This window comes from Oncorhynchus keta, chromosome 30 (assembly GCF_023373465.1).
Source record: "Oncorhynchus keta strain PuntledgeMale-10-30-2019 chromosome 30, Oket_V2, whole genome shotgun sequence".
Lineage (NCBI taxonomy): Eukaryota > Metazoa > Chordata > Actinopteri > Salmoniformes > Salmonidae > Oncorhynchus > Oncorhynchus keta.
Genome location: NC_068450.1, coordinates 32,442,890 through 32,462,326, shown reverse-complemented (window position 1 = coordinate 32,462,326; position 19,437 = coordinate 32,442,890). Strand labels below are relative to the sequence as shown.

Genomic DNA, 19,437 nt, shown 5'->3' with positions numbered 1-19,437 from the left:
AGTAAGTGTGCTACTAGGTGTAATATGGCTGTAATAAAGCATATTCACTAAGTGTGCTACTAGGTGTAATATGGCTGTAATAAAGCATATTCACTAAGTGTGCTACTAGGTGTAATATGGCTGTAATAAAGCATATTCAGTAAGTGTGCTACTAGGTGTAATATGGCTGTAATAAAGCATATTCAGTAAGTGTGCTACTAGGTGTAATATGGCTGTAATAAAGCATATTCACTAAGTGTGCTACTAGGTGTAATATGGCTGTAATAAAGCATATTCACTAAGTGTGCTACTAGGTGTAATATGGCTGTAATAAAGCATATTCAGTAAGTGTGCTACTACGTGTAATATGGCTGTAATAAAGCATATTCACTAAGTGTGCTACTAGGTGTAATATGGCTGTAATAAAGCATATTCAGTAAGTGTGCTACTAGGTGTAATATGGCTGTAATAAAGCATATTCAGTAAGTGTGCTACTAGGTGTAATACGGCTGTAATAAAGGATATTCACGAGGTGTAATAAGGCTGTAATAAAGGATATTCACTAAGTGTGCTACTAGGTGTCATATAGCTGTAATGCAGGATATTCACTAAGTGTGCTACTAGGTGTAATTTGGCTGTAATAAAGGATATTCACTAGGTGTAATGCGGCTGTAATAAAGGATATTCACTAGGTGTAATACGCCTGTAATAAAGGATATTCACTAGGTGTAATACGCCTGTAATAAAGGATATTTGCGAGGTGTTCTACTAGGTGTAATACGGCTGTAATACGGGAGTATGACATGACCTCCCCCTTCCCGTCTTCCTCACCTGTCGTGATCTCGGCCAACGCCCCACACACGTATACTGCTGATTGGCTGAGAGTGGAGCAGGCTGTGGTCGTCAGGGTCAACCAGGGTCAGATCACGGTCCTGCAGCACCAGCAGCATGTCCTTACCCTGATGGGACGATCAATATGTCAATATATCAGTCAATGCGCGCACACAGGCACACGCGCACACGCACGCACACACACACAGTGTCCTCACCTCTCCCCAGACCCCAGCGGAGTCTTGTATGTCCCTCCTACAGTAGGACAGTTGTCTGATACAGTGATGGACTGCCACACTGCTCCTTCCCTCTGTCAGATCTCTCTCTGCCATCTCCACCCAGCCCAGAGAACGCACCGGGAATGACTACAACACACATATATGGATTCATATTCATTTAAAATAATATATACAGACTTACCCAGCAGCCCCCCAACACACACACACACTGATTAATAAACACACTTGCACTCATTAGTAGGGGTAATAATAAGACGGTCCGTTAAGTGTATCTAAAGTGTGTAATGGGAATAATTTTATACTTCAGCAGATAGCATGGGTGTGCGCTCAAGGGGTGAAAGTAAGGTGGTATAGTGGTGGTACGCAGTACCGGTAAAACATGAGCCTATCACAATAATTAAAACAAACCACGTATTTTATCATTACCGCATGTCAGAGGCATGAAAAATGAGCGAATGGACTTGAAAACTTGTGGTGTAGCCTACGCTCTGAACTGCCATTTGGCTAGATGAAAACATCTACATTATGTCAAGCCGACACCTAGACTCACACAGACAGCAGTGGCCGACACCGAGACTCACACGGACAGCAGTGGCCGACACCGAGACTCACACGGACAGCAGTGGCCGACACCGAGACTCACACGGACAGCAGTGGTCGACACAGAGACTCACACGGACAGCAGTGGCCGACACCGAGACTCACACGGACAGCAGTGGTCGACACCGAGACTCACACGGACAGCAGTGGTCGACACCGAGACTCACACAGACAGCAGTGGTCAACACCGAGACTCACACAGACAGCAGTGGCCGACACCGAGACTCACACGGACAGCAGTGGCCGACACCGAGACTCACACGGACAGCAGTGGCCGACACCGAGACTCACTCACACCGAGACTCACACGGACAGCAGTGGCCGACACCGAGACTCACACGGACAGCAGTGGCCGACACCGAGACTCACACGGACAGCAGTGGCCGACACCGAGACTCACACGGACAGCAGTGGCCGACACCGAGACTCACACGGACAGCAGTGGCCGACACCGAGACTCACACGGACAGCAGTGGCCGACACCGAGACTCACACGGACAGCAGTGGTCGACACCTAGACTCACACGGACAGCAGTGGCCGACACCGAGACTCACACGGACAGCAGTGGCCGACACCGAGACTCACACGGACAGCAGTGGTCGACACAGAGACTCACACGGACAGCAGTGGCCGACACCGAGACTCACACGGACAGCAGTGGCCGACACCGAGACTCACACGGACAGCAGTGGTCGACACCGAGACTCACACGGACAGCAGTGGTCGACACCGAGACTCACACGGACAGCAGTGGCCGACACCGAGACTCACACGGACAGCAATGGCCGACACCGAGACTCACACGGAGAGCAGTGGTCAACACAGAGACTCACACGGACAGCAGTGGCCGACACCGAGACTCACACGGACAGCAGTGGCCGACACCGAGACTCACACGGACAGCAGTGGCCGACACCGAGACTCACACGGACAGCAGTGGCCGACACCGAGACTCACACGGACAGCAGTGGTCAACACAGAGACTCACACGGACAGCAGTGGCCGACACCGAGACTCACACGGACAGCAGTGGCCGACACCGAGACTCACACGGACAGCAGTGGTCCGACACCGAGACTCACACGGAGAGCAGTGGTCAACACAGAGACTCACACGGACAGCAGTGGTCGACACCGAGACTCACACGGACAGCAGTGGTCGACACCGAGACTCACACACCGGACAGCAGTGGTCGACACCGAGACTCACACGGACAGCAGTGGCCGACACCGAGACTCACACGGACAGCAGTGGCCGACACAGAGACTCACACGGACAGCAGTGGTCGACACCGAGACTCACACGGACAGCAGTGGCCGACACCGAGACTCACACGGACAGCAGTGGCCGACACCGAGACTCACACGGACAGCAGTGGTCGACACAGAGACTCACACGGACAGCAGTGGCCGACACCGAGACTCACACGGACAGCAGTGGTCGACACCGAGACTCACACGGACAGCAGTGGTCGACACCGAGACTCACACGGACAGCAGTGGCCGACACAGAGACTCACACGGACAGCAGTGGTCGACACCGAGACTCACACGGACAGCAGTGGTCGACACCGAGACTCACACGGACAGCAGTGGCCGACACCGAGACTCACACGGACAGCAGTGGTCGACACCGAGACTCACACGGACAGCAGTGGCCGACACCGAGACTCACACGGACAGCAGTGGCACACGGACTCACACGGACAGCAGTGGCCGACACCGAGACTCACACGGACAGCAGTGGTTCGAGAGACTCACACGGACAGCAGTGGCCGACACCGAGACTCACACGGACAGCAGTGGTCGACACAGTGGCGAGACTCACACGGACAGCAGTGGTCGACACCGAGACTCACACGGACAGCAGTGGTCTGATACCGAGACTCACACGGACAGCAGTGGTCGACACCGAGACTCACACGGACAGCAGTGGCTCGACACCGAGACTCACACGGACAGCAGTGGTCGACACCGAGACTCACACGGACAGCAGTGGTCGACACCTAGACTCACACGGACAGCAGTGGCCGACACCGAGACTCACACGGACAGCAGTGGTCGACACCGAGACTCACACGGACAGCAGTGGCCGACACCGAGACTCACACGGACAGCAGTGGTACACCGAGACTCACACGGACAGCAGTGGTCAACACCGAGACTCACACGGACAGCAGTGGCCGACACCGAGACTCACACAGACAGCAGTGGTCAACACCGAGACATTGACACGGACAGCAGTGGCCCACCGAGACTCACACGGACAGCAGTGGCCGACACCGAGACTCACACGGACAGCAGTGGCCGACACCGAGACTCAGTGGCACGGACAGCAGTGGCCGACACCGAGACTCACACGGACAGCAGTGGCCGACACCGAGACTCACACGGACAGCAATGGCCGACACCGAGACTCACACAGGACAGCAGGCCAAATGCCAATCGACACTCACTTTTTTGTGTAGACTCATTCATCACTGACAGCTGGAAATGGTCGTGGATGAACATGTGCGAGACTCCTACAAGGACAGCAGTGGACAATCAGATAAAAACCTGGTTGTGTTGAAAGAAATGACAAATGTTTAGGACGGAGAGATCCTATTGAATGGTCAAACAGAGACTCAGCCACCTTAGGACAGCAGTGGCCGACACTAGGTCGAGGCTGCTACTCACACCATAAGACTCCTGACAGCAATGGCTACGACACACGAGCTACTCTACACGTTAGATCAGTGGTCAAATAACTCTACAGAAACTCACACGGACAGCAGTGGCCCCCTGTACACCTCCACATTGACTCTGTACACGGACCCCTGTAGCCTCCAATTGACTCTGTACCAGTACCCCTGTATATAGCCTCCACATTGACTCTGTACCAGTACCCCTGTGGCCTCCACATTGACTCTGTGCCGACCCCTGTATATAGCCTCACATTGACTCTGGAGAGCAGTGACTCTGTCGACACAGAGACTCCACATTGACTCTGGAGAGCAGACTGGTCAATACAGATTGACTCACACAGACATTGACTCTGTAGTGGTCCACATTGACTCTGTACCGAGATATAGCTCACACTCTGGAGAGCACATGGACTCTGTACACCCCCTGTATATAGCTCACACGACTCTGACAGCAGTGACTCTGTCGACAGTACCGTAGACTCACACGGACAGCAGTGGACTCTGTACACCCCCTGTAGACTCACATTGGACAGCCCCTAGTGGCCTCCACATTGACTCTGTAGACCCCTCACACGGAATTTACTGCTGCTCTTTAATTATTTGTTTTCTTATCTCTTACTTTTTTTTTTGGGGGGTATTTTCTTAAAACTGCATTGTTGGTTAAGTTTTTCTGTGCATGTGCACATATAGGAGGTCCCGTACAGGGAAGAAATTAATTCTACTTTCACCCTGGCCCAGTACCCAGTACCCCCCTCACACACACACACACACACGTGCAGATTAATAAACACTAATACAAAAAACATACAAATACACACACACTCATACGCACACACATACGCACACTCCCACACACTCACACAAAGGCCCAGGGGATTTGCAGTGTCAAAGTAGCAGAGAGCCAACAGAGTATAGTGTGAGAGAGACTATGATGTATTTTGACAGTCAATAAAATATAAAGGCTGTGGTTCAGTGCATCCCAGGGCTTTGACAGAAAGAGAGAGAGAGAGAGAGAGAGAGAGAGAGAGAGAGAGAGAGAGAGAGAGAGAGAGAGAGAGAGAGAGAGAGAGAGAGAGAGGAGACAGAGGAGAGAGAGACAGAGAGACAGAGGGAGAGAGAGACAGAGAGACAGAGGGAGAGAGACAGAGAGACAGGGAGAGAGAGACAGAGACAGAGACAGAGGGAGAGAGACAGAGAGACAGGGAGAGAGAGACAGAGAGACAGAGAGAGAGACAGAGAGACACAGAGAGAGACAGAGGGAGAGAGAGACAGAGAGATAGAGAGAGAGAGAGAGAGAGAGAGAGAGAGAGAGAGATTGAGAGAGAGAGAGAGAGAGAGAGAGAGAGAGAGAGAGAGAGAGAGAGAGAGAGAGAGAGATAGAGAGAGAGAGAGACATAGAGGGAGAGAGAGACAGAGAGATAGAGAGAAAGAGAGAGAGAGACAGAGGGAGGGAGAGACAGAGAGATAGAGAGAGATACACAGAGAGAGAGAGAGAGACAGAGGGAGAGAGAGACAGAGAGATAGAGAGAGAGAGAAATAGAGCGAGAGAGAGAGCGCGACAGAGAGAGAGCCCAGAGCCAGCCCTCCCTCTACAGAGCACCACTATTTATTCTTCTTGTCTTTAAGGACAGACCGCAGGCTTTTGTTCTCACACACACATGGACAAATGCACAAAGACTGACACACACACAGATGTGTGCGAACACACAGAAATGAAAGCAAGCAAGCATGCACACACACACTCATGCACACACACACTCATGCACACACACACACACTCATGCACACACACACTCATGCACACACACACACTCATGCACACACACACTCATGCACACACACACTCATGCACACACACACTCATGCACACACACACACAGGGATATGGACAGACACACATTAACACATTATCCGTTAACGTGTGAAACGTTCAACAGCAATTGTACATCTGAATGGTTTCAGGTACATTAGGCCTTACTGTTTTCTCTCTAAACCTTTCCTCTCCTCCACCTTTTTTTCTTCTCCCTTTCTTTACCTTCTGGTCATTCTCACTCAGAGACTGTGTCAACATCAACAACAACAACAACAAATTATGCCACTATTTATAGTTTTGTTTTATATTCACTTTTTTTCTAAGCGTTTTTCGATTTTTCTCGAAATTCAGTGTCGTTTCAATTATTTTTTCCACTTGATTTACTAGTTTTTATCCTTTTCTAGTTTGATAGAAACCTTTCTATTTCGTTTTTATATCCTTTAATTTCAGTTTTAGTTTCAGTTTTAGTACTAGGGACAGGAAGTAGCCTATATATGGGAGGCCAGTACCCATGTGTGTTGTAGGTTATATTTCCTGTTAGCTAGTGATAGTTAGTGATGACTATGGAATCCCAGAAACAGCACTAGATCTGTGGAGGATGTCAGATTGTCTTGGACATAAAACATATGTAGAAAGGGAAGGGTCCTCTTCAGACAGACAACTCTCCCAACAAATCACGGGTAGTCGGGCAAAGCCTGAAAATCAAACTCTTTCAGTGGCCTGTAGGGAGACATACATTACCATTCCAAACCAAAGATCTCAGGCAAAACCTTCGCTGTGGTTTTAGTGAAGGTAGATGTACAATCTAGCAAAATGCACTCATAAAAAGAACCTCCGCATTCTCCATCTTGCTAGCGAGCAAGCTACAACCTTGTTGATGGGGGCCAGAAAAAATGTGAACTCATCATGAGGGGCAGTAGTGGCTCGTAGGTCTGCTTCGTACCCACATCCATACCCACACATGCAGTCAGAGCCCACCTAAAAAATCTAGAACATGTTAGCTGACATTGACTAACTGGGTTACCGTCAGTGACTGACATAAGACAAAAACTACTGATTCAAAACCACATTACTATTCTAACTCCCAACAGTAATTTGAGACCCCGACTGAGTTCCACCAAAAAAGTATCAGTTGTCCTACAGAAGGGTTCGGGGCGGGCCTACAGAAGGGTTCGGGGCGGGCCTACAGAAGGGGCGGGGCGGGCCTACAGAAGGGGTGGGGCGGGCCTACAGAAGGGGCGGGGCGGGCCTACAGAAGGGTTCGGGGCGGGCCTACAGAAGGGTTCGGGGCGGGCCTACAGAAGGGTTCGGGGCAGGCCTACAGAAGGGGCGGGGCGGGCCTACAGAAGGGGCGGGGCGGGCCTACAGAAGGGTTCGGGGCGGGCCTACAGAAGGGTTTGGGGCGGGCCTACAGAAGGGTTCGGGGCGGGCCTACAGAAGGGTTCGGGGCGGGCCTACAGAAGGGGTGGGGTGGGCCTAGAGAAGGGGCAGGGCGGGCCTACAGAAGGGTTCGGGGCGGGCCTACAGAAGGGTTCGGGGCGGGCCTACAGAAGGGGCGGGGCGGGCCTACAGAAGGGGTGGGGCGGGCCTACAGAAGGGGCGGGGCGGGTCTACAGAAGGGGCGGGCCGCCAGTTGCCCATCCCTGTGCTTTTTAAATTTGTAAAATTTTTTAAACCCCATCCCTGTGCTAGGGAAACAAGAGGATAAGGCAATGCTTTCACCAGATAAGGCAGTGACCAACTCCTCCTCTCTGTCCCAACTGATGCAGGTACTTGTACAGATGTGTATGCTGAAACATTGGTACATTGAAGGAGGCAACCTATGTGTCTACAGACTAGGTAGTTAGAGATAGTGATGCACAAGATAGAACTATTTGAAACATCACCATCTCTGGGCAGCATTTACCTGCTTTTGCCCTCCAAAACATTAACATAATTTATGATGGTTTTTATTTTATTTCAGCTAGTTTCGGAGTCAAAGATAATAGTGTCAGTATAGTTTTCATTTTTGTTAATTATTTTATTTCAGTTTCTTAAATAGATTTTTCAAAATTCGTTTTAGTTTTAGTTTCAGTTTTAGTTTACTATAATAACCTTGCCATGACATCACCCCCCCCCACCTCTGCTGGGGAGCATGTGCACACACCATCTATCCAGCAGGGGGAACACTGTGTTAACTAACCTCCAGACGAGCTTCAATGCCATACAACTCACATTCCGTGGCCTCCAACTGCTCTTAAATGCAAGTAAAACTAAATGCATGCTCTTCAACCGATCGCTACCAGCACCTGCCCGCCCGTCCAGCATCACTACTCTGGACGGTTCTGACTTAGAACATGTGGACAGCTACAAATACTTAGGTGTCTGGTTAGACTGTAAACTCTCCTTCCAGATTCACATTAAGCATCTCTAATCCAAAATTAAATCTAGAATCAGCATCCTATTTCGCAGCAAAGCATCCTTCACTCATGCTGCCAAACATACCCTCGTAAAATAGACTATCCTACCGATCCTTGACTTTGTCGATGTCGTTTACAAAATAGCTTCCAACACTCTACTCGGCAAATTGGATATAGTCTATCACAGTGCCATCCGTTTTGGCACCAAAGCCCCATTTACTAACCACCACTGCAACCTATATGCTCTGGTTGGCTGGCCCTCGCTTCATATTTGTCGCCAAACCACTGGCTCCAGGTCATCTATAAGTCCTTGATAGGTAAAGCCCCGCCTCAGCTCACTGGTCACCATAGCAGCACCCACCCGTAGCACGCGCTCCAGCAGGTATAATTCACTGGTCATCCCCAAAGCCAACTCTTCCTTTGACCGCCTTTCCTTCCAGTTCTCTAATGCCAATGACTAGAACGAATTGCAAAAATCACTCAAGCTGGAGACTCATATCTCCCTCACTAACTTTAAGCACCAGCTGTCAGAGCAGCTCACAGATCACTGCACCTGTACATAGCCCATCTGTAAATAGCCCATCCAACTACCTCATCCCTATACTGTTATTTTTTGTTGTTGCTCCTTTGCACCCCAGTATCTCTACTTGCACATTCATCTTCTGCACATCTATCACTCCAGTCTCTATCACTCCAGTGTTTAATTGCTAAATTGTAATTATTTCGCCACTATGACCTATGTATTGCCTTACTCCCCTTATCTTACCTCATTTGCACACACTGTATATAGACTTTTTCCTATTGTGTATGTTTTGTTTATTCCATGTGTAACTCTGTGTTGTTGTTTGTGCCGCACTGCTTTGCTTTATCTTGGCCAGGTCACAGTTGTAAATGAGAACTTGTTCTCAACTGGCCTACCTGGTTAAATAAAGGTGAAATAAATAAAAGGGGAACTTAAACGTGCCATTTAGTAACAGAGCCATGGCACAGGGCAGTAGTTTACTAAACTACCACTAGGTGGTACTGCTACAGAGAAAGAGATAAACTCTATGGGCAGCACATTACGTCATTCCATCCCTCCTCCCTTTCCTCTGGATAGGTGACAGCCTGGTTAGCATTCCATTGTTTTCCTTTATCCAACCTTGTAAAATCAGTGATTACGGAGGTCTCACCTGTCCCTCTGGGTCGATGTAGGCACTGTTGAGGTCCACTGTCTCTAACTGGGCAGGGCTACAGACGGAGAGATAACCATGAGCAAAGACATTCAAGTGTGTGTGTATGATTAAATAATAATGACAAATGGTCAGGAGAAATGTGACGAATGTGCTAAACAGAAATCAAGTCTATGCTGAATGTCTGGCAAGCAATGTTGTCGAATACTGGGAAAGGGGGTCTACCTAGTTAGTTGCACAACTGAATGCATTCAACCGAAATGTGTCTTCCGCATTTAACCCAACCCCTAGGTGGTGAGAGGCTGCCTTAATCGACTGTCTGTGTGTTTTATGGTGTGGGTGTGGGTGTGGGTGTGTGCGTGTGTGCGTGTGAGTGTGCGTGTGTGTGTGTGTGCGTGTGCGTGCGAGTGTGTGTGTGCGTCTTACTGCAGTCTCAGTGAGGCGTAACGAAGAGTAGCTCCTTCAAAAGCTTTCAGGCTGGGGTCAGGATACACGGGGTAGTCCTTCAGCTCCTAGAGAGAGAAAGAGAGAGAGAGAGAGACAGAGAGAGAGAGAGAGAGAGAGAGAGAGAGAGAGAGAGGAAGAGAGAGAGAGAGAGAGAGAGAGAGAGAGAGAGAGAGAGAGAGAGAGAGAGAGAGAGAGGAAGAGGGGAGAGAGAGAGAGAGAGAGAGAGAGAGAGAGAGAGAGAGAGAGAGAGAGAGAGAGAGAGAGAGAGAGAGAGCATAGAAAGAGAGGAGATAGAGAGAAAGAGAGATGCAGTAATATCTTATTCATATTTGATATTTGATATATTGAATTTTGAAGGTACACACACACACATGTGATTTCAGTTGTTTCTGAGCCTGTGTACATGGTGCTGTTAGCAGTGTGTAGTCTTACACTGCAAGTGTAGCTGGTGTTGTCAAAGCCTCTGTCAGGCAGAGGGAGATCAGAGGGAGAGGAGGAGGAGGAGGGAGAGGAGCCGGAGGGAGAGGGCACAGGCTCCAATGAACTGTCTGATACCAAACTGCTAGGTCGCTGCAGAAAGAGGTAGAAAGTGGAAGGAAGAAAGAGAGTGAGAGTGAGAGAGAGTGAGGAGAGAGAGTGAGCCATTTGACATTTTCAGAGGAACTCCAGTGACAGGATTCAGTGTACATAGTGTGTGTGTGTGTGTGTGTGTGTGTGTGTGTGTGTGTGTGTGTGTGTGTGTGTGTGTGTGTGTGTGTGTGTGTGTGTGTGTGTGTGTGTGTGTGTGTGTGTGTGTGTGTGTGTGTTTGGCCGCCCAATTCTGATATTTTTTCCACTAATTGGTCTTTTGACCAATCACATTCAATTTTCTCACATCAGATCTTTTTCAGAGCTGATTTGATTGGTCAAAAGACCAATTCATTAAAAAAAAAGACCAGAGTTGGACTGCCTGTCTAAACACAGCCTTTGAGAGTGTGTATGTATACATTGTGTGTGTGTGTCAGGCCTCACCTCGCTGGGCGGTCTCAGTGTGACTGTGTCACCCTGCTGTGAGCCAGGGTGTGGGTCAAGGTGTGTCGTGGCGACAGGGCGGTCGTACTGGGTGGTGCCAGTGGGGACATGCCAGAAATAGACCTCTGATTGGTCTGTGACCTCACGCCAGCCTGGGGGAAGGTCCCCCTCACCCCACACATCTGATGTACCACACAACAACACACATTAACTACACACAGATCACATACACACAAACACTGACATAAACACACACTCATCTGCATACACAGATATATGTGTATATGCATGCAGAGAGACTGACTTAGATACCCCACACAAATACACACACACATACTAAAGTGCACACTTACACAACTCAGACACTCAGAACCACAGACAGTGGTCTAGGTCAATTCTGAGATGGAAATCCTGTTCTGTTGTCATAGCAACCCTTGGGCTCATCCCCTGAAGTAGCTCTCAGAGGACACAGGCCTCTCTGTCTCCCCTCTATTTGTTTTCTCTCTTTATCTCTCTCTCTTCCTCTCCTCACTTTCACTTTCTGCTCGCTTTCTCTCCCCTTCGACCCCATCTCTCTCCCTCTCGTCCTCCACTGCCTGCAGAGTACGGTGGCTCACAGGGGTCATTAAGGGTTCAGCAGTTTCGCTGCAGTCACCGTCATCAAGGAAAGACTTGGTACATTTTCAAACAAGTCTAAAATAATTCCAACAGAAAACAAGAGAGAGAGAGACAGAGAGAGAGAGAGAGAGAGAGAGAGAGAGAGAGAGAGAGAGAGAGAGAGAGAGAGAGAGAGAGAGAGAGAGAGAGAGAGAGAGAGACAGAGAGAGAGAGAGAGAGAGAGAGAGAGAGAGAGAGAGAGAGAGAGAGAGAGAGAGAGAGAGAGACATACCTACAGACAATACTATATGACCAGAGTGCTGTGGTTGTAGGTCAGAAGTAGTATACTATAGGAAATAAGGTGTTATTTAAGACAGTATATCTCCCACCAGACTGACTGACAGACTGACCGACAGACAGGCAGACAGCCAACCACCCAGGCAAACAGACAGACAGATAGACAGCCAACCACCCAGGCAAACAGACAGACAGCCAGCCAGAAGGTATATCATATAATTCTCTCACCTATCTCCTGTGGAGTCTGAGGGGAGGGGCTCTCCTGGGACAGGGTGGTCCAGCTAGAGTCCTCATCCTCCAGGGGAGACTCCACCTTTGTCCTCAGACTACCCAGCTTAGGAGCTCCTTTCTCTGGGTCCAGGTTGAAGGATGCAGGGGGGGTCTGGAGCAGGAGAGGGGTGCTTTCCTCCCCTCTGGGCTGCTTAGGGGGTGCAGAGGGGGGGCAGTGGAGGTATGGGTTCTCATTGCTGGGGTGCAGCTCCACCTTGATCACTCTGGGCAGGGGGGCCTGGGCACTCCGGGAGGGTTTGGGGGGCGTCTCAACCCTGGGTGGATGATCCTGGGTCTGGTTTAAGGCCTCCTTTCTGCCCTGGGAAGGGGGAAAACTCTGAATCTTGTTCTCCTGGGCCCAGTTGAGGTTGTTTTGGGGGGAGATGGGGGGAGATTGCGTCCCCTGTAGCAAAGGCTGATTAGCAGTTGGAGAGGCACCCTCTTCCTCTATGTAATCCTCCTGTTTTGGGGTCTGTTTCTCCTCCTCAGGTCTCTCTCTCTCTTTATCCGGTCTGACCTGATCTTTCTCAGGGCAGGAGTGCTTCTCATCCTCTTCCTCCTCTTCCTCTTCTTCCTTGTTGGGACGTTCTTCTTCCTTATTTTCTACACTAGGAGGGTCCACTTCCTTCTCATGGAACTCCAGAAAACTCTTGGTCCTCCGACAGAATGGGGGTGGGGCATGGGAGTTGTCTTTCTCCCCCTCCAGCCAATCAGAGCTGTATATGGGGGTGATGATATCATCCTGCCCTTTGAACTCTGTGTTGGTCTTACTCTGCTCCTGTTGCTGGGTCTCGGCCTTCCTCTGCAGGTTGGCACCATTCTTCGCCAGCTTGGGGTTGGTGGAGAAGAATGAGGAAGAGGAGGAGGAGTAAAGAGAAGAGGACGAAGAGGACTTGGTGGGGAGGCGCTTGCCACCAGTGGGGGGCTGGTTTTGGGCGGGAGGGGCGAGGGTGTCGCTCAGGCCCATGGCGCTACACACGCTGGTCATGGCGTATCTATGGCGGCTCTTGGGTAAAGTGGCAGAACTCCCCGTTTCCATGGCAGTAGGGGACTCCTTTATAACATCACAACCCAATAGTTGGTTGTAGGAGGAGCGCAGGCTGAGGGAGGTGGGAGGGGCGGCAGGAGGACCGCTGCGATTGGCCAGGCCGACAGAGGAAGGGGAGGAGCCGCTGCGGGAGAGAGGTGGGGTGTGGACGGACATCATGACTGACGAGGGGTCAAGAGGTCAACTGGAGAGGGAGAGAAAAGAGGAGAAAGGGCTCACTAAGAGTACAACAAAACACACACACACCAGCTCCATGCTCTCATAGGAATTCAACATCTGATACTGATTGCGGCGCCCATTATCCACCACAGTGCTTGAAGGAAACTTGGCCTGAGTCAGGTCTTCTCCATATGTGATGAGTTAGAAGGATTACAGGACTGGGTTGGAGGTATGAGGTAGAAACACAAGACAAGTCAGCATACAGATGTAGGATCTTAATTTGAGCCAGTTTTCTGCAACTGGAAATGTGAATTATTATGTGGATTATAATTAATCGACATTTTTATAGGGGTTGATACATTTTTTGTAAGGGAAAAAACAAGTCTGACATTTCAAATTCAAAACTTTCAGAAGACATATTAAACTTCAAATACACTATACGTTGAAATTTCCTGCAACAGGGTGATCAAATTAATATCCCACATCTGTATGACTAAGGCAGTCGAAATGAGAAGCACACATGAATAAAGATACTCCGTATGGCTCTATAAAGTTACAGACCATCAGGCCCACAGCCACTCCTCTGGCATTGATCTGTTGCCATGGCACTCACACAAAATGAAAAGCCTCAACTATTCAACATTCTGACAACCCATCGACCAATAACGGAGGGTTTTATTGACGCACTCTGTGGTGTGTTTTATAACTGTGTCCCAATACAGTAACGCCCTCTCTCTCCATTTTTGTTTCTCACATCTGGTGAATATGTCACAGTTTAAAACAAGGTGCCAAACCTATAACATTTTCTTGACATGCTTGGCAATCATGAGGCTTAGCGCTGTCAATGTATTCATCCACAACCGATACACCATGCCAAGGCTAGAGACAGGCTGTTGGAAGGATTTACGATGCTAGGCCGATGCTGACAAGCTGCAGAGCAGATCCTACTCTCTAGCTGACCCTTTTATGTCCCTGGTGATCAGCTTTGTGCTGTCAGCTGGACTCAGCCAGAGAAAGAGGGAGAGAGGGACTGCAGAGTATCATTGTCAATTCAGATGTAATCAGGAAGAGGCGGGGCTTTGAGTTTAGGGCTCAGTGGGGTTTTATTTATCATACTCTGTTCTTCAATTCAATCATACTCCAACAAATGAACACAGACACAGACACATGCACGCACACACACACACATGTAAGCACGCACACACACACACACACACACACACACACACACACACACACACACACACACACACATGTAAGCACGCACACACGCACACACACACACACACACACACACACACACACACACACACACACACATGTAAGCACGCACACACGCACACACAGGTAAACAAAGACAAATGCAAGCTTCTTTCATGGAAAGATGGAAAACACAGGACACAGCAGATTTGAAAACAAGACAAGCCCTTGGAAAAAACAAGAGACTACATTTTAAGAGAAAATATCTCCACACAATGCACTTTTTCATGAGGGTCCCTCGTCCTTCTCTGAGTGGTGTTGTTGTGTCAGAGAACACGCAGGCACCTGGAACTCTCCATCTCACTCTCAAATATGACACGAAAACAATGTCAACCAGGTCAGACTACACATATGATAGACTAAAATGGTACCAGATACTTAACACAAAACATGTCTCATAAGGTCTCTCTGCTACTGATTTCAGGACAGTTTTTTTTTTTTTTTACATTTCTCTCACATAGTAGTTTCACTGGCCTGGGAAAACACCAAAACTGAGGATGTAGTTGATGCAGTTGATGATACAGTTGATAAATGCCTGCTTTCTTTGCAGAAATCTCAGGGCTGGAGAGAGCGCTGTTAGATCCAGACTGAGATAGTGTGTTTTTCCTCTGACTCTGCAAGCCTCAGTCGGCAGAAGGGCATGAGACAAATACAGGAGAGATAGATATAAGAGACCGAGTGAGATGGGACAATGACATAGCAGTTTTCAGCAGGGACATTGAGTTCACACCATCATGCTCATCATGCTCAGCTGTTGTCTTACTACACACATATGATTATGTTCCCATCACTTTAGGTCATTCATGAGACTTTACCAAACATGGTACCATGACCCATATTACAGGACGTCACCGAGCAGTGTCGTCATTTACAGAATTGAGAGAAACGTCTCGAAGACTGTTCCCTGGCCACAGATTCACCTTCGACTTAGTCCCGGACTAAAAAGCTATTTCAATGGAGATTCTCAACTGAGCATGCTTTTTAGTCCGGGATTGGGCTTGATCTGTGTTCCAGAAACCAGCCCTCAGAGTTACTGCAGGAATAAGGAGTTGACGTTGAAAGAATAATCATAGACCCCTGTAGATAACATACGGTCAGGCATGAGATACAGCCTTCTACATACCGTAGGTGGGACAGGTGTCAGAGAATAAACATAGACTCCTGTAGATAACATACGGTCAGGCATGAGATACAGCCTTCTACATACCGTAGGTGGGACAGGTGTCAGAGAATAATCATAGACTCCTGTAGATAACAAAGGATCAGGCATGAGATACAGCCTTCTACATACCGTAGGTGGGACAGGTGTCAGAGAATAAACATAGACTCCTGTAGATAACATACGGTCAGGCATGAGATACAGCCTTCTACATACCGTAGGTGGGACAGGTGTCAGAGAATAATCATAGACTCCTGTAGATAACAAAGGATCAGGCATGAGATACAGCCTTCTACATACCGTAGGTGGGACAGGTGTCAGAGAATAAACATAGACTCCTGTAGATAACAAAGGATCAGGCATGAGATACAGCCTTCTACATACCGTAGGTGGGACAGGTGTCAGAGAATAATCATAGACTCCTGTAGATAACATACGGCCAGGCATGAGATACAGCCTTCTACATACCGTAGGTGGGACAGGTGTCAGAGAATAATCATAGACTCCTGTAGATAACATACGGTCAGGCATGAGATACAGCATTCTACATACCGTAGGTGGGACAGGTGTCAGAGAATAAACATAGACTCCTGTAGATAACATACGGTCAGGCATGAGATACAGCCTTCTACATACCGTAGGTGGGACAGGTGTCAGAGAATAAACATAGACTCCTGTAGATAACAAAGGATCAGGCATGAGATACAGCCTTCTACATACCGTAGGTGGGACAGGTATCAGGTTGGACAGGTGGGACAGGTGTCAGAGCAGCACTCACAACAAAAGCAGGTTAGAAGTTAGTTCCAAAGGCGAGAAATGTTCCCTCTAATTATTTGTGGCACTGAGCAAATGTTAGGTCTTGCGAGCGGAAACTTGAACGTTGTGAGAATTGCGTGCAACTTCTGCTGCACGTTTACAGTGAACACTGAGGCTGTGCCTGTACCGTTTTAGACAGTGGCCAATATGCTATTGTGGCTATGTAGCATAATGTAGGCCTACCAACAAAACCAATGGAGCAAATCCATAACATTTTCACATGGAAATAGCTTTTGATTTCTATGATATAGCCTATAGTTACATATATGTGGTGTTCAATGCAGATCTGCATTGCATGAGACTTTTAAAAACGTTTTTACCTGATGAACAGTTCTTTGCTGCCAATGACTGGAACGAATTGCAAAAATCCCTGAAGCTGGAGACATATCTTCCTCACAAACTACACGCATCAGCTGTCAGAGCAGCTTACCGATCACTGCAACTGTACACAGCCCATCTGTAAATAGCCCAACCAGCTACCTCATCCCCATATTGTTATTTTTCTTTCACTTTTGTACCCCAGTATCTCTACTTGCACATCATCATCTGCATATCTATCACTCCAGTGTTAATGCTAAATTGTAATTATTTCGCCATTATGGCCTATTTATTGCTTTACCTCCCTACTCTTCTACATTTGCACACATTGAATATAGATTTTTTTTTTTAAATGAAGGGCTTGACATTAATTCATGTTTTTACTTGGTCTGTAAAACCATGGGCCAAATATGTGACTGTAAATTGCATTGTATTGTGTTGTATAATGCAAGAAACCACTTTAAAAATAAAAGTAATTATCATTACCATACAGAGAATTAGAACTAACCCTCTCTCTATCGGCTTATTTGCATATTCAAGCCTGTCTCCAAATACAACACCGCCCCTTTAATTATGACATTAGCTTTTTACCTGACTGACTTTTTAAAGATATCTTAAAATGTAGCCTACACGTTTGTGACCTATACTTAACTATAACTGGGCAAACAATTAGCAAAGAATATCAACAAATGTGCACACACGCGGCTCTGAGATCTGATCTGAAAATCGCATTCACTCGCGGGTGATTGAAAGGCCGCTTGCGGGCTACCAGCGCCAATAGAATTATACTTCGTTGCGCTCTGGCTTTGCCTACAACAAAAGTACAGACTCAATCTGGCAAAGTTAGCGTTGTCTGGTTTTGTTGCATTGAAAATGGGCTGATATATTGAACCGATCACAGGAAAAAAACGTTGAGTCTATATAGTGCAAACTAATGGGTCGAACTCAGTGAAGTTCAATATCTTGCGTCTCTGCGCTGCAGGTCTGGAGGAGGTACGCGGCCGCGCACAGCTTTGAGGGAACATTGAAGGTGAGTTCACACAGCACATCTCAATAGGAACGAGAGATGGGTTGTTATATGCCTTTCACACACACTGGTGAACAGATGCTGCTATAGCATCGATATGAATATTTAAAACAGTCACCTCAAATACTCTCTAATAGATCTGTATTGTAGACTATATTACTGAAACGGGCTTGGGGATACTCCTGTTAAAGGAATATTCAAATAGAAAACACCTTACTTGAATTTGTGTAGGCCTCGAAGGTAGGCCTAACTATTTTTCAAACGGTGTGGTAGGCTAATATCTGGAGTTGATTAATACATTATACTACATATTTCAGACATATGCCGCCAACATAAAGCCTCAACTAAAATGCTAGAACGTTTCAACGTATAAAAGATGACACTAGATGGGTGGAGTGTTTGTATCCTCTTCTCGTTACATTAGCCTGGACCTTTCTAACCTTATTATCCGCTCTGCAGCCTCACCTATTTCAATAAATCAAGCACACATGTCCTATGTTGCAAAGTGAACACCAATCTGTTGCGAATTCTGGAAACAAGCTAGAAGGCAGTAGGCTATACATATCAGACGCAGTTAATCTTCTGACGTCTCTCCCACCCAATATTCTCCCCATCACGTCACCGCTCTGGAAGGCGAACGCGCACCGCACACACAGTTTATTTCGTTCATTCACTCACCGCGTTTGACAATCGTGCTTCTATGCCACGACGACACATCAACGACGACACTGATATAGGACAGAGAAGTGACTCCGGCTTTTTAAGCGCGAGTCCTCCCGTAGCTACCCGTATCAGATCACATCACTCTCTGGTCTCCTCCCGTGCTGGTACCTAAAGCTAATCTCTCTGCGCCACTGCCTCCCAAGCGCCCAGGACCCAATCAGAGCGCTGGATGCAGGATGCTGTGTGCGCAGAGCTGTTCGGAAGAGACGCAGAGCCAGAGCACCATCATAAATCTGCTATTTTGGTTTTTATAGTGATGTAATGAAACACTGACAATTGATCAACTCTTTTGCATAGAGTACCATTTTGGCATCCATGTAAAAAGTGATTGATCGAAGTGACTTGTGCATATAATTTCAGCCAGAGCCAGCACCTCAAGAGTGAGCAGATTCCAATAAAACATTCATAATCCCGGCATAAAAAGCTACAGGACCTTCAACTGTTGCAGTGCCACAGGCGATTGTCTAACTAGACACAGATGACAGTATAGTCCAATAGACCTGTAGCTCCTTTTTCCTTGGTGCAATGACAAAGACAATGTCAATCAATAGTTTACGACACAATGTACAATTTCACAAATATTCCAAT

The 19,437-nt window shown here is 47.9% G+C and overlaps 1 protein-coding gene and 1 long non-coding RNA gene across 6 annotated transcripts in view; one reads left to right on the top strand and one right to left on the bottom strand.

Moving 5' to 3' along the window:
- LOC118371382 (amyloid beta precursor protein binding family B member 2-like) overlaps window positions 1–19,334 on the bottom strand; it is a 68,891-nt gene extending 49,557 nt beyond the window's left edge. For both annotated transcript variants that reach the window (XM_052488277.1, XM_052488278.1), the window contains exons 1-8: window positions 18,805–19,334; window positions 12,298–13,571; window positions 11,176–11,357; window positions 10,597–10,734; window positions 10,144–10,229; window positions 9,718–9,775; window positions 1,029–1,175; window positions 811–938 (exon numbers count right to left, since the gene is read on the bottom strand). In XM_052488277.1, coding sequence (XP_052344237.1) covers window positions 811–938; window positions 1,029–1,175; window positions 9,718–9,775; window positions 10,144–10,229; window positions 10,597–10,734; window positions 11,176–11,357; window positions 12,298–13,546 — 1,988 coding nt within the window. In that variant the 5' untranslated portion in view covers window positions 13,547–13,571; window positions 18,805–19,334. The remainder of the gene's footprint in view (window positions 1–810; window positions 939–1,028; window positions 1,176–9,717; window positions 9,776–10,143; window positions 10,230–10,596; window positions 10,735–11,175; window positions 11,358–12,297; window positions 13,572–18,804) is intronic.
- LOC127913987 (uncharacterized) overlaps window positions 17,752–19,437 on the top strand; it is a 45,443-nt gene continuing 43,757 nt past the window's right edge. For all 4 annotated transcript variants that reach the window (XR_008087502.1, XR_008087504.1, XR_008087503.1 and 1 more), the window contains exon 1: window positions 17,752–18,129. This is a non-coding gene — a long non-coding RNA (uncharacterized LOC127913987). The remainder of the gene's footprint in view (window positions 18,130–19,437) is intronic.